General features: G+C 44.2%; 1 protein-coding gene across 1 annotated transcript in view; it reads left to right on the forward strand.

Moving 5' to 3' along the window:
* Positions 1–26,696, forward strand: part of LOC121005030 (branched-chain-amino-acid aminotransferase, cytosolic-like) — a 100,185-nt gene that overhangs the window by 21,930 nt on the left and 51,559 nt on the right. Inside the window, exon 2 of the mRNA XM_040437537.1 lies at positions 18,107–18,172. Within this exon, the coding sequence (XP_040293471.1) occupies positions 18,107–18,172 (66 nt within the window). The remainder of the gene's footprint in view (positions 1–18,106; positions 18,173–26,696) is intronic.

The raw sequence follows: 26,696 nt of genomic DNA on the forward strand, positions 1-26,696 counted from the left end.
GTGGCTCCCACTAAGGACCTAGCATAGTCTCTCATAAAAAGCTTGTTCATTCTACTTCTTGCTTTAACTTCATCATAGTTTGTTGCAGATCATCAGCTTCACTAAATCTTTAGTGACCGCAGTACATGTGTCCATGTTCCTTACAATATCCTGGGAAGGTGTCGTAAGTGACCGCAGGTTGACATATGCTGCCATAAGCTCTGATTCAGATTCTTCTACTGTCTCTACCATATCCCTCAAGTTCCTTTTTATACTTTCTTGGTTTAGCTTTCTACGAATGTCTTTAATGTATGATTTCCACTTCTCATACATTCTGGCGAACTTTTTTCCTTTTAATGCTGCTTCTTGCTCCAAATTTTCCAGCATCTTTGGGGTTAGTTTTCTGGCATATGATGAACGTCTTAGTTCATCTGCTTGGGCAGGGGCGTACATAGAAATCACTGGGCCCCATAGCAAGAATCGAAATTGGGCACGCATTCCCCTCTTATAGCCCCTCCCACTACCCATTCCAGGCCTCTCTCTTTGTTCCATGAACTATGCTTGCTGCTGCATTTTATCATTTATGCTATCAGGGCCGGATTGGGAAAACAAAACAGCCCTGGCACACAAAAGAGGTATAATAGATGCAGTGTGTACAGATGTATAGTATATACAGCAGAGTACTGATATGTGAGGTACGAGGTATAATATATGCAGTGTGTACAGGTATATAGTATATACAGTAGTGTAATATGTGAGGTACGAGGTATAATAGATGCAGTGTGCACAGATATATTGTATATATAGCAGGTACTGACATGTGAGGTACGAGATATAATAGATGCAGTGTGTACAGGTATATAGTAAATACAGAAGTGTATTGACATGAGGTATGAGGTATAAATTACAGCTCGTACCTCACATATCAGTCCACAGCTGTATATACTATATATCTGTACACACTGCATCTATTATACCTCGTACCTCACATATCAGTACACTGCTGGATATACTATACACTCACCTAAAGAATTATTAGGAACACCATACTAATACGGTGTTGGACCCCTTTTGCCTTCAGAACTGCCTTAATTCTACGTGGCATTGATTCCACAAGGTGCTGATAGCATTCTTTAGAAATGTTGGCCCATATTGATAGGATAGCATCTTGCAGTTGATGGAGATTTGAGGGATGCACATCCAGGGCACGAAGCTCCCGTTCCACCACATCCCAAAGATGCTCTATTGGGATGAGATCTGGTGACTGTGGGGGCCATTTTAGTACAGTGAACTCATTGTCATGTTCAAGAAACCAATTTGAAATGATTCGAGCTTTGTGACATGGTGCATTATCCTGCTGGAAGTAGCCATCAGAGGATGGGTACATGGTGGTCATGAAGGGATGGACATGGTCAGAAACAATGCTCAGGTAGCCCGTGGCATTTAAACGATGCCCAATTGGCACTAAGGGGCCTAAAGTGTGCCCAGAAAACATCCCCCACACCATTACACCACCACCAGCCTGCACAGTGGTAACAAGGCATGATGGATACATGTTCTCATTCTGTTTACGCCAAATTCGGACTCTACCATTTGAATGTCTCAACAGAAATCGAGACTCATCAGACCAGGCAACATTTTTCCAGTCTTCAACAGTCCAATTTTGGTGAGCTCGTGCAAATTGTAGCCTCTTTTTCCTATTTGTAGTGGAGATGAGTGGTACCCGGTGGGGTCTTCTGCTGTTGTAGCCCATCCGCCTCAAGGTTGTGAGTGTTGTGGCTTCACAAATGCTTTGCTGCATACCTCGGATGTAACAAGTGGTTATTTCAATCAACGTTGCTCTTCTATCAGCTTGAATCAGTCGGCCCATTCTCCTCTGACCTCTAGCATCCACAAGGCATTTTTGCCCACAGGACTGCCGCATACTGGATGTTTTTCCCTTTTCACACCATTCTTTGTAAACCCTAGAAATGGTTGTGTATGAAAATCCCAGTAACTGAGCAGATTGTGAAATACTCAGACCGGCCCGTCTGGCACCAACAACCATGCCACGCTCAAAATTGCTTAAAGCACCTTTCTTTCCCATTCTGACATTCAGTTTGGAGTTCAAGAGATTGTCTTGACCAGGACAACACCCCTAAATGCATTGAAGCAACTGCCATGTGATTGGTTGACTATATATTTGCATTAATGAGAAATAGAACAGGTGTTCCTAATAATTCTTTAGGTGAGTGTATATCTGTACATATTGCATCTATAATACTGTGTAATATATGTGGTGTGTGTACTTTATATTGACACTTTATACAGAGCAGTGTATTGATGTGAGACATACAAGGTATAATACTGTAGATGCAGTGTTTATAGAAATATGTGGTCAGTTATACATTATGGTCACTGTATGTGTGAGGTACATGAGGTAATGGTCACTGTAACTGTCTGAAGAATTATACATGAGTGAGCAATGAGTAAAAACAGGGCATGGGGGGGGGGTTAAATGATGAGAAGTGGAGGACCTCCTCTTACCATTCCATTCCAGTCTGTATGGATCAATGCAGAGCTGATTGTGAACTTCTAATACTTGCTGTTAGGGGTTGAAGGGCTTGTGATAATGTCATCACAGGTCCTGGCAGATGTACCTTTCAAACCTAGGAACTACACCATTTTTGGTGCAGTTCCTTTGCTAGATCCTGGAGGACCTGTGATGTTGAAGATGATGTCATCACAGGTCCTGGCAGATGCACTGTTCTAACCTGGGAACTACACTTTACACTGTGCAGTTCCCTTACAGGACCTGTGATGACATCATTAAAGGTCCTTTAGCTTTAGAAAGATAGACAGGAGCAATTAGGGGGCGGGGCCTCTCCTCCACTACGGGCCCCTCTTCCTCACGGGCCCCATAGCAGCTGCGTGGTCTGCCTATATGGTAGGAATGCCACTGTGCTTTGGCAATATTTGTTTGAGGCAAGACTAATGCTGCAAAAGAATCTTCTACCTCAGACAGGTTCCTTTGCTCTTCAACTTCTACTCTATCTATCTTTGTATCATCTAACAGTGACATGGTAATACTAGGCTCAGACATTTTACTTTAAATGCTATAACAATCAATACAAATATTAAGAGTCCTTTCACTTTAAATACAATATTGACAAATGCAGGCAATAAATGACTTTCACTTTAAATGCAATAGAGTCCGTGTAATACAAACTGTCCTTTGTTGTACTTTAAAGTCTTTATCTGAACACAAAAATGTCTCTTTATGCCAAAGCCTATATGCAGTAATAAGTAATAAAAGGAAAGCTCTGACCTTATTCTGAAGAGCAGGATACTGCGATCTGAAGGTTGCTGGAACAAATGTCTGTCTTAAAGAAGACTTTTATTGATGTGATGCTCTGCACTGACTTGCGATGTTCTGAGCAGACATGCGATGCTCTGTGCAGACCTGCGATGCTCTGCGCTGACTTGCGATGCTTTGTGATGACTTGCGATGATCTGTGATGACTTGCGATGCGCTGGCTTGGATACGCTGCTGCAGGCTTCGGGCCTAGTGGCGGGAAACTATAGCGGGAAATGGATAGCGGTGCAAGCACTCTAGCTCTGGACTTTGGCCTCCCACGATGCGTCTCTTTCTCTCTCTAGGGATCGCTGGAGGGTTGGAGCTCTTTCTCTGACTATCTTGTCTTTGCTGTTCTGCCACTTTAAGAGTCGGCTACAGTTTGACTAATGCGCACGTTCTATGGCCTCTATGGTAGCTCCGCTGAGGTGTCTTTGCTTGGTCACTCAGGGAATAGTTGCTGCACAGCGGTATATGCTGGCGCTCCGCTGCTGTAATGATCTCTTTACTGTGAAAGTTGAGGAGCGCTATCACTTCGCCCTCTGAGGGCAATTGTTCCACTGTGGCAGGCGCAGCACTATGAAGTGTCGTTTGCGCTGTGGCATTAGAAGAATTTTGATGTCTCTGGCTTTTAGTCTAACCAGACTGTGTATTACTCTGTAATTCCTCTAGCGCCGTTCTATGGAAACAGTAGGTTTAAAGATCATACCAAATACTTCAAATAACTTCTTTATTAACTTAAACTTTTCTTCATATATAACACTGCTGCCTCGGCAGCAGATAGCCCATGTAAAAAGCACGTGTTGAAAAGATAATACAAAATGGCAGTATGCATAAGATGGTGGTTCAACTTTTTAATCTTGTCATTCAGCATAAAATGGTGGATATATTTCTCTCTTGAATATCTGTACTCTCACTTTAAGATATTTAAGCACTTTATGATCTCTCTGAGAGGTATATCTAAGGTCTAACTAATAGTTTTGCTTGAAGTATGCATTTAGCAGTGACTATTTGAAGATTGGTTGAGTATTATCTGGTATGGTTGTATGCAATTTGGATTGCAATATGGAATCTGAATGCTTGCAATTGTATGCTTGCAATTTGTAGCTTGCAATTTGTAGCTTGCAATTGTATGGTTGCAATTGGTGGAACTGTAAGTAAACACATATATATCTAGTTCAGTATACAGTTCTAAACACAATACTAACAACAGGAACATTATATAACTGTTTTAAATACCTATTTTGGCATCTCCTACTTCCATAAAAACACAGCTTTCAGTGGAGTGAATGTCTCTCCAGCTCCTGTCTCTGGTGAATAATGATTCTAGCAGCTACTGCTAGGGGAATTCCCAGACAGGCTGTGTGTGAGGCTGGCTATGATTGGTGAAAACTCTTGCTGTATGAGAAGCTGGCTGTGATTGGTCTAGACTTCTGCCCAGTAACAACAGATTAACACAATGCTTTCTGTTGTTTCTGCTGTGTCACTGAGCTTACCTTACATTACAAAATGAATCTTAAAGGCATATTATCTTTTTCTGCTTCTGTGAACACAAAATATAACAGTTATATGACATCCAAAACATGATGTCACAGTAAATAACTCTGCTTTTGTCTTTAACACATAAACATAGGAACTGTATTAAGGTTATTGGCAGGTCCAGCTGCATAAACATACAAGCTATATTAGCAAGGTAGGACAAGTCTTAGTTGGCCAGCTCCATTTATTGTTGTGCAAAACAACGCGTTTTAGGACTGCACCAGTCTCTTCCTCAGGTCAACACAAATTAGGTTGTTATTGACCTGAGGAAGGGATCGCTGCAGTCCCGAATTAAGCTTCCATCACTATCTCTGATGTGGAGCTCTTGATTATGACAGCGCCACTACCAAGTCCTTTTTCAGCACACTTCTTTGATCACATTTTGGCCCTAATTCAGTACCCATCAGGACTCAAAGTCCTACCCATGGTGTGCTTCTTCTCTTTACTCTAAGAACCTAGGCTCAGTGTGACTCCCCACCCCCCTTACCAGTGTCCATATGGAGGTCAGCAGGTGTTGTGTCCTGCCCCTTGTTCCATCAGAAGTGGTTCACATGGTGCCATATGAGCAATTAAACAATGTAACATATAAAGAAATAACGACAACCACTTAAATATGGTGCAAAATGGCCGCGGTCCTTTATTAAGGGTTACATAAAATATTAATCATGAAATCATCAACAAATAATCATTTAATAAATGAATAAATAATCAGTAATGTCCACAATTGTCCCCCCAGCAAAGTTGGGTGATTAACCCACCAGACATGCGGGTATTAACCCGCATGTCCCCCCTAAAATAACCGCAGCCTTATCTATCTTGTCCTAAAGATCAGTGTTAAAAATATCCAAGCCAATATCGGACAAATGTACTAAATCATCCCGATAAAGGCCACCAGTAAAACCTTCCAACTCCGTATGTCTAAATGACCAGCCATTTAACCCCTTAAGGACGCAGGGCGTACCGGTACGTCCTAACTTTAAATCGGGATTCCGGCGCCGCGGGGGTTAATCGCAACGGGATGCCGGCTGAAATCATTCAGCCGGCATCCCGTAACAATGCGGGGGGGGGGGGGTCATTTGACCCCCCGTATCGGCAATTGCAGAAAACCGCAGGTCAATTCAGACCTGCGGTTTTCTGCGTTTCCGGTCCATTCGGGTGTCCTGTGACCCGATGAACCGGAAAAAGACTGCGATCGGTGGCGTGATTACACACCACCAATCACAGTGCGAAGATTTGGAGAGGCGGTGCTGGCCCTGGTGCTGAACACTGCTGTCCAGGGTGCTGATTGGTGCAGGGGAGAGAGGCGCGAGATTCAAACTTCCTGCACTCCTCTCTCCCCTCCTCTTCCTGTTCTGCCCGAGCACCCGGCAGCATCGTCCAGCACCAGCTCCTCCCCCTAATCGCCATCCATCACCCTCCTGCACCCATCGCCACCCAGGTAGGTTAGGGTCAGTGAGGGAGAGGCACCGTTAGGCAGGGAAAGAAGGGAAAAGTTAGTTAGAAAAAAAGCACTTTTATTCAAAACTTTCTTTGATCCATCTATCAGACCCCAAACCCCCCCCCGCCCCTTTCCCCCCCCCCCCCCCACCAGCATTCCCTTGTTCAGGTCCCTTGCCGCCAGATCCATGTTCGCTTGTGGGACCGTGCGGAAAAATCAACGTGGCCTCCCTGCCTACCCCCTCCAGGTACCTATCCCCAGGGGTGAGACCCGTGCACCTACCAGTGGAAACCTGTTGCTGGTCAGATATAAGGACAAGAGGGATGTCCTTATACTGTCCAGAATCCACGGTAACAGCACCACCCCCGTCTCTGTGCGAGGTACCACGGCAACGGTCCTCAAGCCCGATTGTATCGTCGACTACAATCGGTATATGGGAGGAGTTGATCTCTCTGATCAAGTCCTCAAGCCATATAACGCCATGCGAAAAACCCGGGCATGGTACAAAAAAGTTGCGGTCTACTTGGTGCAGGTTGCCATGTACAACTCTTTTGTACTATCCCGAAGCGCTGGCAGCACAGGGACATTCCTCCAGTTCTATGAGGCAGTCCTCAAGGCCCTGATCTTTTCGGACCGGGAAGAGCAGGCCGGAGTACCTCGGGAACTGGAGGCGCCCGGATCGTCCCTGGCCAACACTTTCCAGGTGTGGTCCCACATACTGGAAAGAAGGGACGAACCCAAAAAAAGTGCAGAGTGTGTCGCAGGAGGGGGATACGGAAGGACACTACCACTCAGTGCGACACGTGCCCCGATGATCCGGGATTCTGCGTTATCGATTGCTTCAGGGAGTATGACACTTCCATGGAGTACTAAATTTTTTATAATCCCCAACAGTCCACTAGAGAACATAAAAAACTATGGCTCTCAGACTTTGGAGACACGGAAACAATTTTTTTTCCCCAAAAAAATATTTGTTTTAGTGCAGGCATCCCCAAACTGCGGCCCTCCAGATGTTGTAAAACTATAACTCCCAGCATGCCCAGACAACCTACAGCCATCAGCAGGGCATGGTGGGAATTGTAGTTTTACAACAACTGGAAGGCCGCAGTTTTAGGAAGTCTGAGAGCCATACATATTGGGCATCGTCGCGTGCGTAAAAGTCGTCGCTATAAAAATAACTTTTGACCAAACGCCTCGGAGGAACGGTGTTAAAAATATAAAATAAAAACGGTGCCAAAACACCTATTTTTGGGCAAAATTTCCATTTGAATGCTTTTTGCCGGTAATAAAGCAAGGGTTAACAGCCAAACAAAAATAAATATTTATTGCCCCGATTCTGTAGTTTGCAGAAACACCCTATATGTGGTCGTAAATATATAGCCGCACGGCAGGGCATAGAACGAAGGGAACTCCATACGGTTTCTGGAAGGCAGATTTTGATGGACAGTTTTTTTTTTGACACCATCTCCCATTAGAAGCCCCCCCTGATGTAGCCTAGACTAGAAACTCCAAAAAAGTGACCCCATCTAAGAAACTACACCCCTCAAGGTATTCAAAAGTTACTTTACAAACTATGTTAACCCTTTAGGTGTTCCACAAAACTAAATAGCGAATGTAGAAACAATTTTAGAATTTAATTTTTTTGTTACATTGCCTCAAAAAAGAGTAATATAGAGCAACCAAAAATCATATTTACCCCTAAAATAGTCCCAAAACAACAACCACCTTATCCCGTAGTTTCCTATATGGGGTCACTTTTATGGAGTTTCTACTCTAGGGGTGCATCAGGGGGCTTGAAATGGTACATGGTGTAAATAAACCAGTCCAGCAAAATCTGCCTTCCAAAAACCATATGACGTTCCCCTTCTTCTATGTCCTGCCGTTTAGCCAAATAGTAGTTTACAACCACATATAGGGTGTTTCTGCAAACTACAGAATCAGGGCAACCCATTTTGAGTTTTGTTTGGCTGTTAACCCATTTTTTCCAGTAATAAAGTAAGGGTTAAAATGAAAAATAGAAATTTCAAAATTGTTTCTCCCTCTGCCATTAACTCTTGTGGGACACCTAAAGGGTTAACAAAGTTTGTAAACCCAGTTTTAAATACCTTGAGGGGTGTACTTTCTTAGATGGAGTCACTTTTTTAAAATTTCTATTCTAGGGGTGCAACAGGGGGCTTCAAATGGGACATGGTATAATCAAAACCAGTCCTGCAAAATCTGCCTTCCAAAACCCATATGGTGTTCCCCTCCTTCTATGTGCTCCCGTTTGGCCAAACAGTAGTTTACGACCACATATGGGGTGTTTTTGCAAACTACAGAATTAGGGCAACCCATATTGAGTTTTGTTTGGCAGTTAACCCTTGTTTTACTCCTGGGAAAAATTGATTATATTGGAAAATTTTCCAAAAAATAGAAATTTCGAAATTGTTTCTCCATCTGCCATTAACTCTTGTGGAACACCTAAAGGGTTAACAAAGTTTGTAAACCCAGTTTTGAATACCTTGAGGGGTGTACTTTCTTAGATGGAGTCACTTTTTTGAAATTTCTATTCTAGGGGTGCAACAGGGGGCTTCAAATGGGACATGGTATAATCAAAACCAGTCCTGCAAAATCTGCCTTCCAAAACCCATATGGTGTTCCCCTCCTTCTATGTGCTCCCGTTCGGCCAAACAGTAGTTTACGAGCACATATGGGTGTTTCTGCAAACTAAAGAATCAGGGCAACCCATTTTGAGTTTTGTTTGGCAGTTAACCCTTGTTTTACTCCTGGAAAAAATTGATTATATTGGAAAATTTTCCAAAAAATAGAAATTTCAAAATTGTTTCTCCATCTGCCATTAACTCTTGTGGAAGACCTAAAGGGTTAATAAAGTTTGAAAAAACAGTTTTGAATACCTTGAGGGGTGTAGTTTCTAGAATGGGGTCATTTTTGGGAGGTTATTTATTATCTAATCCTCACAATATGACTTCAAAACTAAACTGGTCCATAAAAAGGGGATTTTGGAGATTTCTGAAAAATTTCAAAATTTGCTTCTAAACTTCTAAGCCTTGTAACATCCCCAAAAAATAAAATATAATTCCCAAAATGCTACAAACATGAAGTAGACATATGGGAAATGTAAAGTCATCACAATTTTTGGGGGTATTACTATGTATTACAGAAGTAGAGAAACTGAAACTTTTAAATTTGCTAATTTTTCAAACTTTTTGGTAAAATCTTTATTTTTTTATGCAAAAAAATTAACTTTTTTGACCCAATTTTAGCAGTGTCATGAAGTACAATATGTGACGAAAAAACAATCTCAGAACGGCCTGGGTAAGTCAAAGTGACACTGGTCAGATTTGCAAAAAATGGCCAAGTCCTTAAGGAGAAATAGGGCTGAGTCTTTAAGAGGTTAATCTTGGAAGCTATTTCTCTAAATTTCTATTGACCCTTTTCCTGATCTTCTCTGTAAAACCGAACTGATCACCCTTCCATATTAAACGAGGGATGATCTCTGAGAAAATTAACATGACCTCAGGCAACAGGGACTTAATACAGCTCAAGTAGTTTTTCATTTGATCAATCAATTCAATTGTTTTAATTTTTCGCAAATCGTTTTTCCCCAGCATGGTTTATTAACACATCCGGCTGGGGTAACGACTGTAGCTCACCTCTCAAAATTGGAAGGATTTGTTTCCATCTTAAACCCCTAAAACCCAACCAAAAAATAGACGTAAATAATGAACTAAAAAATATTTTTTGTGAATAATTATGCTCAGCAGCCCTTCTTTCCGCCCAAAAGACCAAAGAATGACCCAGAATCCAAACAATCAATTGCTTTGAACCTAGAAGAGATTGTTTTTCAGTTACAAAACTAAATTAGGCCAGACATATAGCTTGCATCTGTTAAATTCCCAACGGCCAATTCTCTTAATCACTGCCTCATTCAATCCTAAATTTGCAGCGACTGTGGCTGCACCAGTTCGGAAAGAATAAGACGAATACTGCTCGGAAGCCAAATTCAATGACTCTAAACATTTTTTCAATATTGCTACTTTGAATAACAATGCCTCGTGACCTGACTATGTGCAGAATGCTAAAGCTGAAACTAATCTATCAAACAGCTCAAAAGTAATTGGACGTTTACCATCCCTCCGATTACCAGCTCTCCTAAGGCCTTTAAGAAACTGCTTCATCACAAACTGATTAGAAAAAGTCTGACAACCCACTAGTCTAAATAGGAATGAGACACCAGCTACCGCCTTATGCAAAACCGAATAACCAAAACCGTCTTCTAACAGAGCACAAAGAAATTGAAAAAATACATTTAAATCTAAAGAAAAACAAAACTTGTTTCTAGCTAAACAAAATTGATACCACCTCTTCCAAGCCAAAGAATATCCTTCCCAGGTTCTAGGAGCTAAAGACTTCTGAATGAACGTGCTGATTATGTTCAGATAAGATTCCAGACCTGGTCCGGGCATGGGATTCCCACTTTCTCTGGTTGTGGCACTAGAGAAAATAATCTTTCCCACGGAGTGCAGGAAAGAGAATCAGCTATATCATTGTCCTTACTTGCAATATACTTTGCTTTGATCCAAATATTCAACTCTAAACAACAATAAACGAAATAACGCAACAATTCAACTACTACTTCGCTATTTGATGATAAGCAATTAACCGCAAAAAGAACTCCCTTATTATCCGAAAAAATTAAAACCCTCTTATTCCTAAAAGTATTTCCCCAAATAACCAAAGAGACTACTATAGGAAATAATTCCAATAACACTAAGTTTTTAGTCAAACCCAGCTCCCTCCACCAATCAGGCCATGGTTCAGCTGACCATTGGCTGTTTAAAACGCTCCATAACCCCATAAACCTGAAGCATCAGTATACAAACCAATTGCACCTGCTTCCTTAACCCCTTAAGGACACATGACGTATCGGTACGGCATGTTTCCCGAGTCCTTAAGGACACATGACGTACCGGTACGTCATGTGTTGTTTCCTATCACTGCCGTCCGGCCGGCGGTGATCGGAACAAGGTGCCTGCTCAAATCATTGAGCAGGCACCTAGGCTAAATGCACGGGGGGGTCCCGTGACCCCCCCCATGTCGGCGATCGCAACAAACCGGAGGTCAATTCAGACCTGCGGTTTGATGCGCTTTTTGCAGTTTCTGATCCCCGCGGTCAGAAACTTTATAATGCCCAAAATATATATATTTCACCTCCCCCTGCACCCCTGAATGATTTTAGCCCGGTGGGAGGTGCAGGGGAGGGTTGCGGGCGGTGCGGGAGGCGGGCGGTGCGGCAGGCAGGATCGCGATCCCCCGCCCGCCTCCCCTTGAATAATCGTTGGTGGCTAGTGGGTATACCAGGGTGCCAGCACATTGCTGGCACCCTGGTATAAACGGCTGACATCTGTGCTGCGATGTCAGCCGTTTAACCCTTTCCATACCGCGGTCCATACGGGCCGCTGTATGGAAAAAGTTAACAGCGCAGGGAGCTCCCTCCCTCTCCCATCGGGGGGCTGCTGTGCCTTTGCAGCCCCCGATGGAGAGGGAGAGAGCCCCCAGACAGCCCCCCGACAGACCCGTCCTTACCCTTCCCCGTCTGCGAAGTTGTGGCAGACGGGGAAGGTTTCCATGGCAACAGGATGCTTTCTCAGGCATCCTGCTGTCCATAGTGCTGAACAGATCTGTGCTAAAGGCATAGATCTGTTCAGACAAAGTGTAAGTAAAATACAGTGCAGTACCCTATATAGTGTACTGTACTGTATTATACAGACATCAGACCCACTGGATCTTCAAGAACCAAGTGGGTCTGGGTCAAAAAAAGAAAAAAAAAGTGAAAAAAAAGTAAAAATAAAAAAATACATTTATCACTGATTAAAGGGTTTCTATCACTTCGTTTCACATATTTAGGTGTCAGACACTAGCGATCCGCTAGTGTCTGCTCTAACAAACCATCCTAATATAATAGGTTTTGGGGCAGCCGTTTCGCTAAAAAAAGAACTTATATCTATATGCTAATGAGCCTCTAGGTGCTATGGGGGCATCATTAGCACCTAGAGGCTCCGTCTACCTTCACAAACTGCTGCCGCCCAGCGTGTCCCTCCAGCCCGCCCATCTCCTGCTGAATGCGATCCTCCCCGTGCGCGTCTCTATTCGGCGCATGCGCAGTGAATGTCTGACCGCTTCCCTGCACAGACATCTCCACTGCGCCTGTTCCTTGGAGCACTATGATGTCATCGGCGCAGGCGCAGTGGAGATGTCTAAGCAGGGAAGCGGTCAGACATTCACTGCGCATGCGCCGAATAGAGACGCGCACGGGGAGGATCGCATTCAGCAGGAGATGGGCGGGCTGGAGGGACGCGCTGGGCGGCGGCAGTTTGTGAAGGTAGACGGAGCCTCTAGGTGCTAATGACGCCCCCATAGCACCTAGAGGCTCATTAGCATATAGATATAAGCTCTTTTTTTAGCGAAACGGCTGCCCCAAAACCTATTATATTAGGATGGTTTGTTAGAGCAGACACTAGCGGATCGCTAGTGTCTGACACCTAAATATGTGAAACGAAGTGATAGAAACCCTTTAAAAATGAAAAAAATTAAATTTTCTACACATGTTTGGTATAGCTGCGTCCGTAACGACCTGATCTATAAAACGGTCATGTTACTTTACCCGAACGGTGAACGCCATAAAAATAAAAAATAAAAAACTATGATAAAATTAAAATTTTGCCCACCTTACTTCCCAAAAAAAGGTAATAAAAGTGATCAAAAAAGTCGCATGTACGCCAAAATTGTAACAATCAAACCGTCATCTCATCCCACAAAAATCATACCCTATTCAAGAAAATCGCCCAAAAACTGAAAAGACTATGGAAACACTAAAACATTTTTTTTTGTTTCAAAAATGAAATCATTGTGTAAAACTTACATAAATTTAAAAAAAGTATACATATTAGGTATCGCCGCGTCCGTATCAACCAGCTCTATAAAAATATCACATGACCTAACCTTTCAGGTGACCATTGTAAAAAAATAAAAATAAAAATGGTGTAAAAAACCCCATTTTTTGTCATCTTACGTCACAAAGAGTGTAATAGCAAGCGATCAAAAAGTCATATGCACCCCAAAATAGTGCCAATCAAACCGTCATCTCATCCCGCAAAAAATGAGACCCTACTTAAGATAATCCCCAAAAACTGAAAAAACTATGGCTCTTAGACTATAGAGACACTAAAACTTTTTTTTGTTTTAAAAATGAAATCATTGTGTAAAACTTACATAAATAAAAAAAATTGTATACATATTAGGTATCGCCGCGTCCGTGACAACATGCTCTATAAAATTACCACATGATCTAACCTGTCAGATGAATGTTGTAAATAACAAAAAAAAAACTGTGCCAAAAAAGCTATTTCTTGTTACCTTGCCGCACAAAAAGTGTAATATAGAGCAACCAAAAATCATATGTACCCTAAACTAGTACCAACAAAACTGTCACCCTATCCCCACTAAAAAGGGGTCACTTTTTTGGAGTTTCTACACTAGGGGTGCATCAGGGGGGCTTCAAATGGGACATGGTGTCAAAAAAAACAGTCCAGCAAAATCTGCCTTCAAAAGACCGTATGGCATTCCTTTCCTTCTGTGACCGTACAGCTGTTTGCGACAACATATGGGGTGTTTCTGTAAACTACAGAATTAGGGCCATAAATAATGAGTTTTGTTTGGCTGTTAACCCTTGCTTTGTAACTGGAAAAATAATATTAAAATGGAAAATCTGCCAAAAAAATGAAATTTGGAAATTGTATCTCTATTTTCCATTAAATCTTGTGAAAAACACCTAAAGGGTTAACAAAGTTTGTAAAATCAGTTTTGAATACCTTGAGGGGTGTAGTTTCTTAGATGGGGTCACTTTTATGGAGTTTCTACTCTAGAGGTGCATCAGGGGGGCTTCAAATGGGACATGGTGTAAATAAACCAGTCCAGCAAAATCTGCCTTCCAAAAACAAAACGGCGCACCTTTCACTCTACGCCCCGCTGTGTGGCCGTACAGTAGTTTACGGCCACATATGGGGTGTTTCTGTAAACGGCATAGTCAGGGCAATAAAGATACAGTCTTGTTTGTCTGTTAACCCTTGCTTTGTTAGTGGAAAAAATGGGTTAAAATGGAAAATTAGGCAAAAAAATTAAATTCACAAATTTCATCCCCATTTGCCAATAACTCTTGTGCAACACCTAAAGGGTTAACAAAGTTTGTAAAATCAGTTTTGAATACCTTGAGGGGTGTAGTTTATAGAATAGGGTCATTTTTGGGTGGTTTCTATTATGTAAGCCTTGCAAAGTGACTTCAGACCTGTAGTGGTCCCTAATAATTGGATTTCTGAAAAATTTCAAGATTTTCTTCTAAACTTCTAAGCCTTGTAACATCCCCAAAAAATAAAATATCATTCCCAAAATAATTCAAACATGAAGTAGACATATGGGGAATGTAAAGTCATCACAATTTTTGGGGGTATTACTATGTATTACAGAAGTAGAGAAACTGAAACTTTGAAAAATGCAAATTTTTCAAAATTGTTGGTAAATTAGGTATTTTTTTATGCAAAATTTGCAAAAAAAATTTGACTTCATTTTACCAGTGTCATGAAGTACAATATGTGATGAAAAAACAATCTCAGAATGGCCTGGATAAGTCAAAGTGTTTTAAAGTTATCAGCACTTAAAGTGACACTGGTCAGATTTGCAAAAAATGGCCTGATCCTTAAGGTGAAATAAGGCTGTGTCCTTAAGGGGTTAAACTCTTCCTGATAAGCACTATAACCGTTAAAATGGATTAAAAATTCTTCCCAGACTGCTAAGTCGTCCTTTAATTCTTTGGTAACTCTAATATGTAAATGAGGGGATTTTAAACCTTTAGTCGCCATGTATAACCTAGAAAAAACTCTACCATTTGGTATCACCCTTGATGCAAAAGCCGATAATCGTCTCACACGGTAAAGATACTAAGGTGTACGTTCACTGAAGAATATACATATCACACTGCCTGAAGAATGTATTTAAAAGAAAATAATAAAGTATTTATTAATAACTGGTTAAAACAGGAAAATTCTGTGTATCACTTTCGTGACTTTCAGACAGCAGACTGGGCTGATGTAGTCAAGGATGAGTATTGACCCACTACATCTAAAACAGTCTGGACTAAATCCTAATCCTGCTAGAACATTGATACTAATAACGGGTTAATTGTGCGTATCATAGCCCCCTGTAAGAGATCAGGTGCTGCCAGGCAGGAGGGGGCACACCCCCTCCCTCCCCAATATTATATTCATTGGTGGCCAGTGCGGCCTCCCCTTCCCCCCCCCCCAGTTAAAATCACGTTCCAAATCCCCCATCATTGGTGGCCAGTGCGGCCTCACATCTCCCCCCCCCCTTGTTAAAATCACGTTCCGAATCCCCCATCATTGGTGGCCAGTGCGGCCTCACATCTCCCCCCCCCTTGTTAAAATCACGTTCCGAATCCCCCATCATTGGTAGCCAGTGCGGCCTCACATCTCCCCCCCCCAGTTAAAATCACGTTCCGAATCCCCCATCATTGGTGGCCAGTGCGGCCTCACATCTCCCCCCCCCTAGTTAAAATCACGTTCCCCCATCATTGGTGGCAGTGGGGGGGCTCCGATCGGTAACCATGGCAACCCGGACGCTACTGCAGTCCTGGTTGCCATGGTTACTTAGCAATTTTTAGAAGCATTATACTTACCTGCGAGCTGCGATGTCTGTGACCGGCCGTGCGCTCCTTCTACTGGTAAGTGGAAGGTCTGTGCGGCGCATTGCTTAAAGCACAGACCTGTCACTTACCGGTAGGAGGAGCGCCCGACCGGTCACAGACATCGCAGCTCACGGGTAAGTATAATGCTTCTAAAAATTGCTAAGTAACTATGGCAACCAGGACTGCAGTAGCGTCCTGGTTGCCATGGTTACCGATCGGAGCCCCAGCGATTAAACTGGGACTCCGATCGGAACTCTCCACTGCCACCAATGATGGGGGAACGTGATTTTAACTAGGGGGGGGGAGATGTGAGGCCGCACTGGCCACCAATGATGGGGGATTCGGAATGTGATTTTAACAAGGAGGGGAGGGAGATTTGAGGCCGCACTGGCCACCAATGATGGAGGATTCGGAACGTGATTTTAACTAGGGGGGGGGAGATGTGAGGCCGCACTGGCCACCAATGATGGGGGATTCGAAACGTGATTTTAACTGGGGGGGGGGGGAGGCCGCACTGGCCACCAATGAATTTAAAACTGGGGAGGGAGGGGGGTGTGCCCACTCCTGCCTGGCAGCACCTGATCTCTTACAGGGGGCTATGATACGCACAATTAACCCCTCAGGTGCGGCACCTGAGGGGTTAATTGTGCGGATCACAGCCTCCTGTAAAAGATCAGGTGCTGCCAGGCAGCAGGGGGCAGTCATGTACACAGTTCTCAGTATATTCAAACTTGAAGCGTCCCCATCACTATGGGAACGCCTCTGTGTTAAAATATACTGTACTGTTGGATATGAGTTTTCACGAAGTGAAAACTCATATCTGAAAAAGCTTTTATGCAGATGGATCTGCGATCCGTCTGTGTGAAAGTTGCCAACGGCCACGGATCACGGACGCGGATGCCAATCTTGTGTGCATCCGTGTTTTTTCACGGACCTATTGACTTGAATGGGTCCGTGAACCGTTGTCCGTCAAAAAATAGGACAGGTCATATTTTTTTGACGGACAGGAAACACGGATCACGGCCGCGGATGAACAACGGTGCATTTTCTGAGTTTTCAACGGACCCATTGAAAGTCAATGGGTCCGCAGAAAATCACGGAAAACGGAGCAACGGCCACGGATGCACACAACGGTCGTGTGCATGAGGCCTATCTCTGTTGACATCCCGCTGACAGAACACATGGCGCCCATTTACAGGGGAAGAACAGGGATCCCATAATAACTACATTTTGGGTAGTTGCTGTTTTCCAAAAGTGTCAGTCAGTGACATCAGGGCTTGACCATAATAATGATTCTTGGTCCTGTATTTTCAATCACATTTACAACCTATGGGCTGGGTGCCATCATTAACAGGGTATCTCGGGTTCAGTGTGATGACGCCACGCTATTTTGCAACTACCCTGCCGGATGGTGTCAAATGGTACAGTGTAACAATGACGTCCACTGACAAAGCAGTGTAGGGTAAAGAGTCGTGACGTCACATCATATAGTACAGCAGAGGGAGATGGTGTCATAGAATATCTTGCAGAATTCAGGTTAGGCCATGCAGCGTGATGATTCACACCGTGATATCTAGTGCAGGGTACCATGGTCATGTACTGTATGATAAACGCGACATCTATAGTTGATTGGTGGGGTTCCAACTCCCGCTGAACACTGTTTGCTTCGGTAAGTGCTACGGCCTCCGCACACCAAGCACAGTGCCGTACATTGTATAGTGGCCAACAGGGGACAAAGCTCAAGGTTCATGGGCCCTGATGCAAAAGTACAGCTTGCCCCCTCTCTCCCACCGACCACTTGTCTATATGGCTGCTGTCTACAACCCACCCATTTATCTGCATCGCTGCCAGTGTTCCCTCTAAACGTCTATGTCTTCCTGCCTGGTGGTCTGTGGCAGTAAAGGTGTTAGCGATAGCATCCACAGATGGCTATCAAAAGATAATACACCTCCCTCATATAACCCCCCTCAGCTTCTGCAGAACCTCAAAATACACGTCAGCTGCTCTTATGAATCAGCCGATCTTATAACAAAATTTTCTTGTGTTTATTTCTCTACAGAACTGCAAAAATGGTTGTGAAAGTGGGAAACCTGGCTGTGATGATCATGTGCCCGGTGCCTTCAAGGTGAGTTGTGTGCATTCAAGGGTCACTAGAGATCCAGTGACAAATACCTGGCATATAGCCGACCACAGTAGAATATATTACTGTTATATTCAGTGATGCCAGTAACAGGGGGCGGGGCTGTGACAACCTCTCAGACATGATATAGAGGCTGGTTGTCAGCAGTAATAGATGGAATAGCAGTTACTGTAGTATAAGGTGTATGGATCTCATGTCTTATCTCAGTGTAATTATATTACTATTATATTCAGCGATGTCAGTAACAGAGGGCGGGGCTGTGACAACCTCTCAGACATGATCTAGAGGCTGGTTATCCGCAGTAATAGATGGAATAGCTGTTACTGTAGTATCAGGTCTGTGGATCTCATGTCTGATCACAATGTAATTATATTACTATTATATTCAGTGATATCAGGAACAGGGGCGGGGCTGTGACTACTTCTCAGACATGATATAGAGACTGGTTGTCAGCAGTAATAGATGGAATAGCTGTTACTGTAGTATCAGGTGTGTGGATCTCATGTCTTATCACAAAACACCCATCAATATTCCTGGGCTTCGGTCCCAGATGCTTTGCCCAGTGCCTCTTGTTGGAGTGTTGCAGTGGAGTATGGGAGCCGAAGGCTCTGTGGTTCACGTGTAGAGTTTCTGCCTCCCATATAGCAAGTCCTGGGTTCAAGACTTGACAGACATAATCTGAAAGAAAAGATATAACAATATATATATGGGATATCCCCATGCTCTGTCAGAATGGCGAGGGGCCCATCCCCTTCATTGTGCAGTGACCAGGATGCGGGTATAATAGTCTATAGTTTGTTTGTGACGCCAATTGCAGCGTGCGCAGGGTATTGTCACAGGGCCCTTCAAAGATGTTATAACTCACGCCCCAGTTTAGGAATGCCAGAGTGGTGTAATGTCTCTGTATGGTAGTGGTAATAGTGTCAGCGGTGTCTCCTACCTGGGTACGGCTAGACTCCTGGCTCACTTGCAATAAATTGAGGGTAGTGATAGTGGGAGTAATAGAGGAATTTGCAGCAGAAATTGAGATCCAGACTTTTGGTGAAGTTCTAACCTGTCTTTACTGATTGTAACTTTCATCCAAGCAAGATACAGCTTTTGTCTTAGGTCCCAGCAGGTACTGGCAATGGTTGGCAGGGATTTATCTTCTGCTCTATCAGCTTGGAGCTTGCAGAAAAGGATGTCTGCTTGTTAGCTCTATACTGTGGCAGGAATTTGGCTTCTGCACTCTCTATCTTCTGCTGTATGGTGACTGACTAGCTGAGGAGGAACGGCTTCTCCTAGGGTCTCTGTATTTTACTCACAGTTATCTTCACAGGGTATGGTTTCTTCCTGGAACTGGAGTTGTCTGCAACTTTCTACTTTGTTTCATCCAGCTGAGCTGCAAAGCTCAGACTGGGAATTTGATCAAATCTCAGCACGAGACTTGGTCCTTGCTGTCTTCCCTATGCAGAGAGAGCTAGAACTGGCTCTAACTGTTTCTTTCCTCCCTTTCTGCAGGATGTGGGAACCTCCACTTCCCTTAAGCAGGGGGGCAGAACAGAACAGGATCGTTCCACTCTGAACGGCCATAACATTAAAACTATCCCTACCAATGATGCTGCCACCTGCTGGTAGACCTGAAACATTACAAGGAAAAAATTACATTTAAAATGGTTTTATGCACATTTGTGAGGATATAATCAAAATCACATCAAATGACAATATAACGGCTCCTGAAGGGCAGTAGCGGGGTAAAAGAGTTTAGTAACACAACTCTGGGGTGTTACATTCCCCCTTACTTTGAATCAAGCAGTCCTCGGCTTGTGCTTGAGATAAGAGGAATAAGCTCTAAGATACCCAAATTAATACAAAGGGCTGCCTGAAATACATATATGACATACAAAGACTAACATATAACAGCTACCCTGAGGTTCCTGCCCGCATGAGTAGGGTGTCCTAATTAACAATTTCCCTCTCGATATACCCAGTGAACCAAGGTCTGCACTAAACAATCGCTACTGACTGACCTTGAAGTATTATTATGGCCATTAATACCAAAGAAAGCATGGGGGTGTCCTTACTCTGTAGTCCCACCATGGTGTAATGAAATACTGACAAATAGAAGGGTGGCTTTATCTTATATTTCCTTCTCTACACCAAAGTCTAAATATAAGGCTTATAGCACGATCACTATGATGGCTATGGGTAGATAAAATGGCACTAAGGCTTGAGGTACCATACCTTAGGCAAAGGCTCAGAAGGGGAGGTATTAGTGTCTCCATGCACTTCTGGCAGTCACAGGAGGAGGTGATCCCATGAAACTCCTGGAAGACACACCAGGATGGGAGTTTAGTAGTCCCATTATCAATCCTGGCACATATAGCAAACAGGAAGGAGGGGTACATTATTCCCCTAGCCATTCCCGAAGCAACGGGGTTACCCTTGCTGGACCTGCCTGGGACTTACCACTTGGTCCTACCTGGATACCCGGGATATATGACTCCAGATGTAGGCCATTAGTATTAAGTGTCCGCAGAGGCAGTCCGTATAAGAGAACAGAGCTGTAAATCAAGGCACACAAAAGTAAGGTGCTACTGAACTAGCTAAAGGCAAAAGTTAGTGCAATTTCACAATAAATGCATAAATTCACATTGCGGCATCTGTAAAAGAGTCCATACAATGGGCACGAGTACTTGAACGTTGCTCAACCTGTAAACATTTAAGCAAAATTAGTGCAAGATTAGAACAGTAAGTCACAAAGAGCTCAGGTACACATTTGAGTCCTTTCTTTGGGTGCAAGCTTGTAACGTTGCATAACTTGGAACAAGTAGGGAAAAAAAATCAAAAATAATTTGTAATCCAACATGAGATATGGTTTGGCTGATAGATGGAGTCCATTAAGTCCAGGCACAAAAAGGTGAGATGAAGAAGGTCAAAAATGTAAACAATAAATAGTAGGCAATGTTTCTTACCAGTCAAAATGTGTCTATGGCTTGGCTCCTATTGTCTCTGTAGCTAAACACGGGTTTCAAAGAATTCCCGATAACGGGCAGGTGGTTTACCTTTATTGGTCCGTTGGGATCTCTGCAAGGGCAGTTCTGAGTCTCCAGGGGTAGAAGTAGAGTCTTGGACTTGTGCAGGAGGATCAGCTGTCTGACTTGAAGTAATCTCAGCAACTGGCATCAGGACTCGAATTTGAGGCTGGAGTAACCACTGAAGGGGGTCAAGCATGGAAGGCAACTCTGTTTGAGTCTTACTTTCTGAAGACAATGGCAGCTCAGGTAATGTTATGTATCCTCTTCTCTTGGCTGCTCTTGAACAGGTTCCTGTAGGCATTTCTTGAGCCGGTTACGATGGACTCGCTGAGTACCTTTATCCTCTCTCTGGATTTCATAGACCTATGATGAGGGAATGGCCACTATTGTATATGGCTCACGCTCCCAGTGACTATCCAGTTTGCTTACAGGGTGATTGTTTTTTAGCCAGACCTGTTCTCCAGGCTGTAAGGGCTCAGCATGTGCATGCGTATCAAAGTCCTGTTTTTGTTTTTGTAGGGCCTTCTCTATTTTAGAGTCCACTATTTCTTTGGCGTCCTCCAGGCACTTCTGATGCTTTTTGACCCACTCAGATTGGGGAAGGGTGGTTCAGAGTCCGATACAGGGATGTCAAGGGCAAGATCTGCAGGTAGACGGACATGTCTTCCGAACATGAAGTAGTATGGAGTGTACCAAGTGGAGCAATGAGTTATATTATTGTACAGGTACACTAGTTCAGGGAGGAGTAACGGCCATTCGGCCCTCTTGTGAGGTGGCACAGCCTTGAGCATGTTGATCAGTTTCTGGTCCATCTTTTCGCACAGTCCGTTTCCCTGAGGGTGGTATGCGGTGGTCCTCAGTTTCTTGCAGTTGTACAAGGCACAAAGTTCATAGAATAACTGAGACTCGAATGCAGATCCCTGATCGGTGAGTATCTTGTCAGGACACCCATACGGCAGAATAAAGCTTTTCCACATGGCAGCTGCTGTAGTTTTTGCAGTTAAGTCCTTTACAGGTACAGCCACAACGAACTTGGTATAGTGGTCTATGATTGTCATAGCTAAGACAAACCCGGATCTGCTGGGTTCCAGTTTCACGTGGTCGATGGCCACGATTTCAAGAGGACCTCTACTCACTATTGGATGAAGGGGGGCTCGTTGATCATGTCTTTCCCCTTTTGCCACAGCACAGGTGGGACACCAGGTTTCAATGTCACTTCTCATGCCAATCCAATACAAACGTCGTCTGATGGTGGCTTCCGTTTTTTGGGTTCCAAAGTGACCAGACCGGTTATGATACATGTCCATCATCATCTTGGCATCCCTTCGAGGCACCACTATCTGGTGGAGGCGCTCACAGGTGACTGGATCAAGCATTCTCCTGAGGAGTAGGTCTCTTTGTAGGAAGAGTAGTTTCCGTTGTCGCTAGAGGCGAACTAGCTCTGAGTCAGCTTTCTGCCGTCAGATTCTCTCCGGTATGCGCCCGCTATAAAAATAATCCAATGGCTCTGCTCTCTGATTGTAGTTTAATCCAGAGCTCTTTCTCAACTGGAGGTGAGGGGTACAGGTCTGTGGAAAACAAGTGACTTTAGAGGTTGGGCACCTAGTGTGTAGGGCATCCTGCCAGGCAAATCGGGAGTAGAATATTGGCATTTCCACATCTTCCCACTGGTCATCGGTAGAAATTGGTTCTTTCTGGGAAGGTAGCCTAGACAAAGCATCGGCATTGTCATTAGATTTCCCAGTCCTGTACTTAATGGTGAAGTTGAAGTTCGCCAGTCTAGAGGCCCATCTGTGTTCTAGAGCTCCCAGACGTGCAGTGTTCAAGTGAGCTAGCGGATTATTGTTGGTGTAGACCGTGAAAGGTGTAGCAGCTAGGTAGTCCTTGAATTTCTCAGTTACAGCCCAGACGAAGGCTAGAAACTCCAGTTTGAACGAGCTGTAGTTATAGTAATTCCGCTCTGGCTCTCGTAAAGATCTGCTGGCATAGGTGATGACTCTTTCAGTTCCAGCTTGTGTCTGAGATAGTAAGGCTCCCAAACCTTTCTTACTTGCATCAGTATAGAGGCAAAATGGTAGGCTGTAGTCAGGGTAACCCAGGACTGGAGGTTCTGTAAGTTTTTCTTTCAACAGTTGGAAAGCAGCTTCTCTCTCTTCATTCCACTCCACCGGTATTTTGGAATTCTGACAGCCTTTAGGGTGACCTTTCACAAGCTCCTGGATAGGTTCCGCAATTTGAGCAAAGTGCGGGATAAATCTCCGAAACTTGCAAATCCGAGGAAGCTCTTGACCTCTTTGACTGTTTTGGGAGCCGGCCAGCTTTGTATTGCAGCTATCTTGTCGGGGTCCAGTCTCATGCCTTCCGCACCCTGTAACTGGCCAATCAGGATTTCCACTTTTTGATCCTGTAATACTGGATATAGCTTAAACATGGCTAGCATTTTATCACAGAATTCCCTGAGTGAATGGGGTTCTACTGCGTAACTTGGGAGCCAGGGTACCCCAAAATAGTATGGCATAGTGAGAGGCATAATGCAGGTGGCTGCCGCTGCTGCTGGTGGATCAATGCGGTCCAAGTGGGTGCTATCTTCGTTGTCAGACATGGCCCTTGATGCCCAGTACCAGATTAGAGGAATTAATACTGGCTACAATGCAATTTTAGATGCAGGTTGCTATGGGTGACTGCAGCAGAATTGGTGCGTGGCTCCTTTAAGAGTCGCTGTGCAGTAAGCCGGATTGGGACAGATGCACACTGGCGCAATATTAATAGTTTTTAGTTTGTGACGCCAATTGCAGCTTGCGCAGGTACTGTAACAGGGCCCTTTAAGATGTTATAGCTCACGTACCCGGTGAGGAATGCCAGAGGGGGAATAATGTCTCTGTGTAATGTCAACGGTGTCTCCTACCTGGGTACGGCTGGACGCCTGGATCCTGGCTCACTTGCAATAAAATTGAGTGTTGTTAATAGGAGTAATTGAGGAATAAACGAGATCCAAACAGGTAATATGATCCAACTTGTCTTTACTGAAGGGGTGCAGCATAAATCCATATGAGTACAGCAATAGTCTTTAGGTCCCAGCAGGTATTGGCAATGTATGGCAGGTGTTAATGCCTCTTCTGCTCCTATACTATATGCCTGGAGAGTCTGGCAGGTGTTTATCTTCTGCTCTGTCTGTCTTCTGCTTGATATGGGCCTGACTAGCTGAGGAGGAATTTGGCTTCTCCTGGTCTCTGGATCTGTACTCACAGCTTGGCTCACAGGGAATGCTTCTTCCTGGAGGCTGGAGATGGCTGCTTTTCTTGTCAACCAGCTGAGGCTGATGGCTCAGGCTGGGAAGAGTGATCTTGGCCTCAACCGAGACTTGGATGCTAGGTTGGAATCCCTGATTCTGGGAGCTCCTACTCACACAGCCTACCCCAACAGGGGGTGGCTGGTACACTGCCTAGAACTTTCTTTCCTCCCTCTGAAGTAGGATGTGGGAACATTCCACTCCTCCTCAGATAGGGGGAAGCTAGCCTGGAATGGTCTATTCCAGTCTAGATCTATTAACTAACTGTGGCCTACTTACATATTGCTGCAACCTGCTGGTGTACATTGGGAATTACAGCAAATACATATAATACAAATGCAATGTCAAATTACACAGGATATTAACACATTTACACCTTAACATCACATAGCAGGGTGAAATAATTTTAGTGACATACTCTGGGATGTTACATACCCGCTTACTTTAAGATAAGCCATCCTCGGCGCATGGTAGACGGTGGAGGAATAAGCTCTGGGTACCCAATACAAGTGCTGCGTGAATATACATATAATGACGTACAAAGACAAAACATTTAACGGTTTCCTCGAGGTTCCTGCCCGCTAGCATAAGGTGTCCAACACACAGTTTCCTTATCTTGGTATAACCAGGTAACCTATAACTGCACAAAGCATGCATCGCTGACTGACTTTGTATGTTCTGGCCATGAACATCAAAGAGAATATCACCGGGTGTAGGCCATTAGTATTCAACGTCCCTATGAAGACAGTCCGTATAAGGGGGGAGAGAACAAGAGCTGTAAAAAGGCATGCAAGTAAGTTGCTACATTTTTGTTAAGTGCAATCATCACTAACAGTGCATAAATTCACATTGCGGCACCTAGAAGGAGAATACACACAATGGGCAGGTTATCTTAAATGTTACATAACATGTAAACTTGAAAAATTAGTGCAAAAACATTATGCAAATATCAATGCAATAATACACTCAAATATGACTTGAGTCCTTTTACTTGAGATGCTTGACTGTGGACAGGAGCAAAAAGTCCATAAGTCACTTGTAATCCAAACAAGGCAGTGGTTAATTGCTACAGTGGGTAGTTTTCCTTACAGTAAAGTCTGGAAATCTTCCTCCTGGATCCCATATTTGAGGAGACAAAAGTTCTTTCTTAACTGCCTCAGGACCGCCTAACGCACGGATGCGTCCTGGAGGCGGTCGATTCATTCCTCCTGGACGCATCCGTGCGTCATCTCGCAAGACGCGAGATTTCCTGTGAACGCGCGCACACACGCCCGCGCGTTCACAGGATCGGAAGGTAAGCGAGTGGATCTGCAGCCTGCCAGCGGCGATCGTTCGCTGGCAGGCTGTAGATGCGATTTTTTTAACCCCTAACAGGTATATTAGACGCTGTTTTGATAACAGCGTCTAATATACCTGCTACCTGGTCCTCTGGTGGTCCCTTTTGCTTGGATCGACCACCAGAGGACACAGGCAGCTCTGTAATAAGTAGCACCAAGCACCACACTACACTACCCCCCCGTCACTTATTAACCCCTTATGAACCCCTGATCACCCCATATAGACTCCCTGATCACCCCCCTGTCATTGATCACCCCCCTGTCATTGATCACCCCACTGTAAGGCTCCATTCAGACGTCCGTATGTTTTTTACGGATCCACGGATACATGGATTGGATCCGCAAAACACATATGGACGTCTGAATGGAGCCTTACAGGGGGGTGATCAATGACAGGGGGGTGATCACCCCATATAGACTCCCTGATCACCCCCCTGTCATTGATCACCCCCCTGTCATTGATCACCCCCCTGTAAGGCTCCATTCAGAGGTCCATATGTTTTTTACGGATCCACGGATACATGGATCGGATCCGCAAAACACATACGGACGTCTGAATGGAGCCTTACAGGGGGCTGATCAATGACAGGGGGGTGATCAGGGAGTCTATAAGGGGTGATCTCCCGCCTGTAAGGCTCCATTCAGACGTCCGTATGTGTTTTACGGATCCACGCATCCATGGATCGGATCCGCAAAACACATACGGACGTCTGAATGGAGCCTTACAGGGGGGTGATCAATGACAGGGGGGTGATCACCCCATATAGACTCCATGATCACCCCTCTGTCATTGATCACCCCCCTGTAAGGCTCCATTCAGACGTCCGTATGTGTTTTGCGGATCCACGCATCCATGGATCGGATCC

Source organism: Bufo bufo, chromosome 1 (assembly GCF_905171765.1).
Source record: "Bufo bufo chromosome 1, aBufBuf1.1, whole genome shotgun sequence".
Taxonomy (NCBI): Eukaryota; Metazoa; Chordata; class Amphibia; order Anura; family Bufonidae; genus Bufo; species Bufo bufo.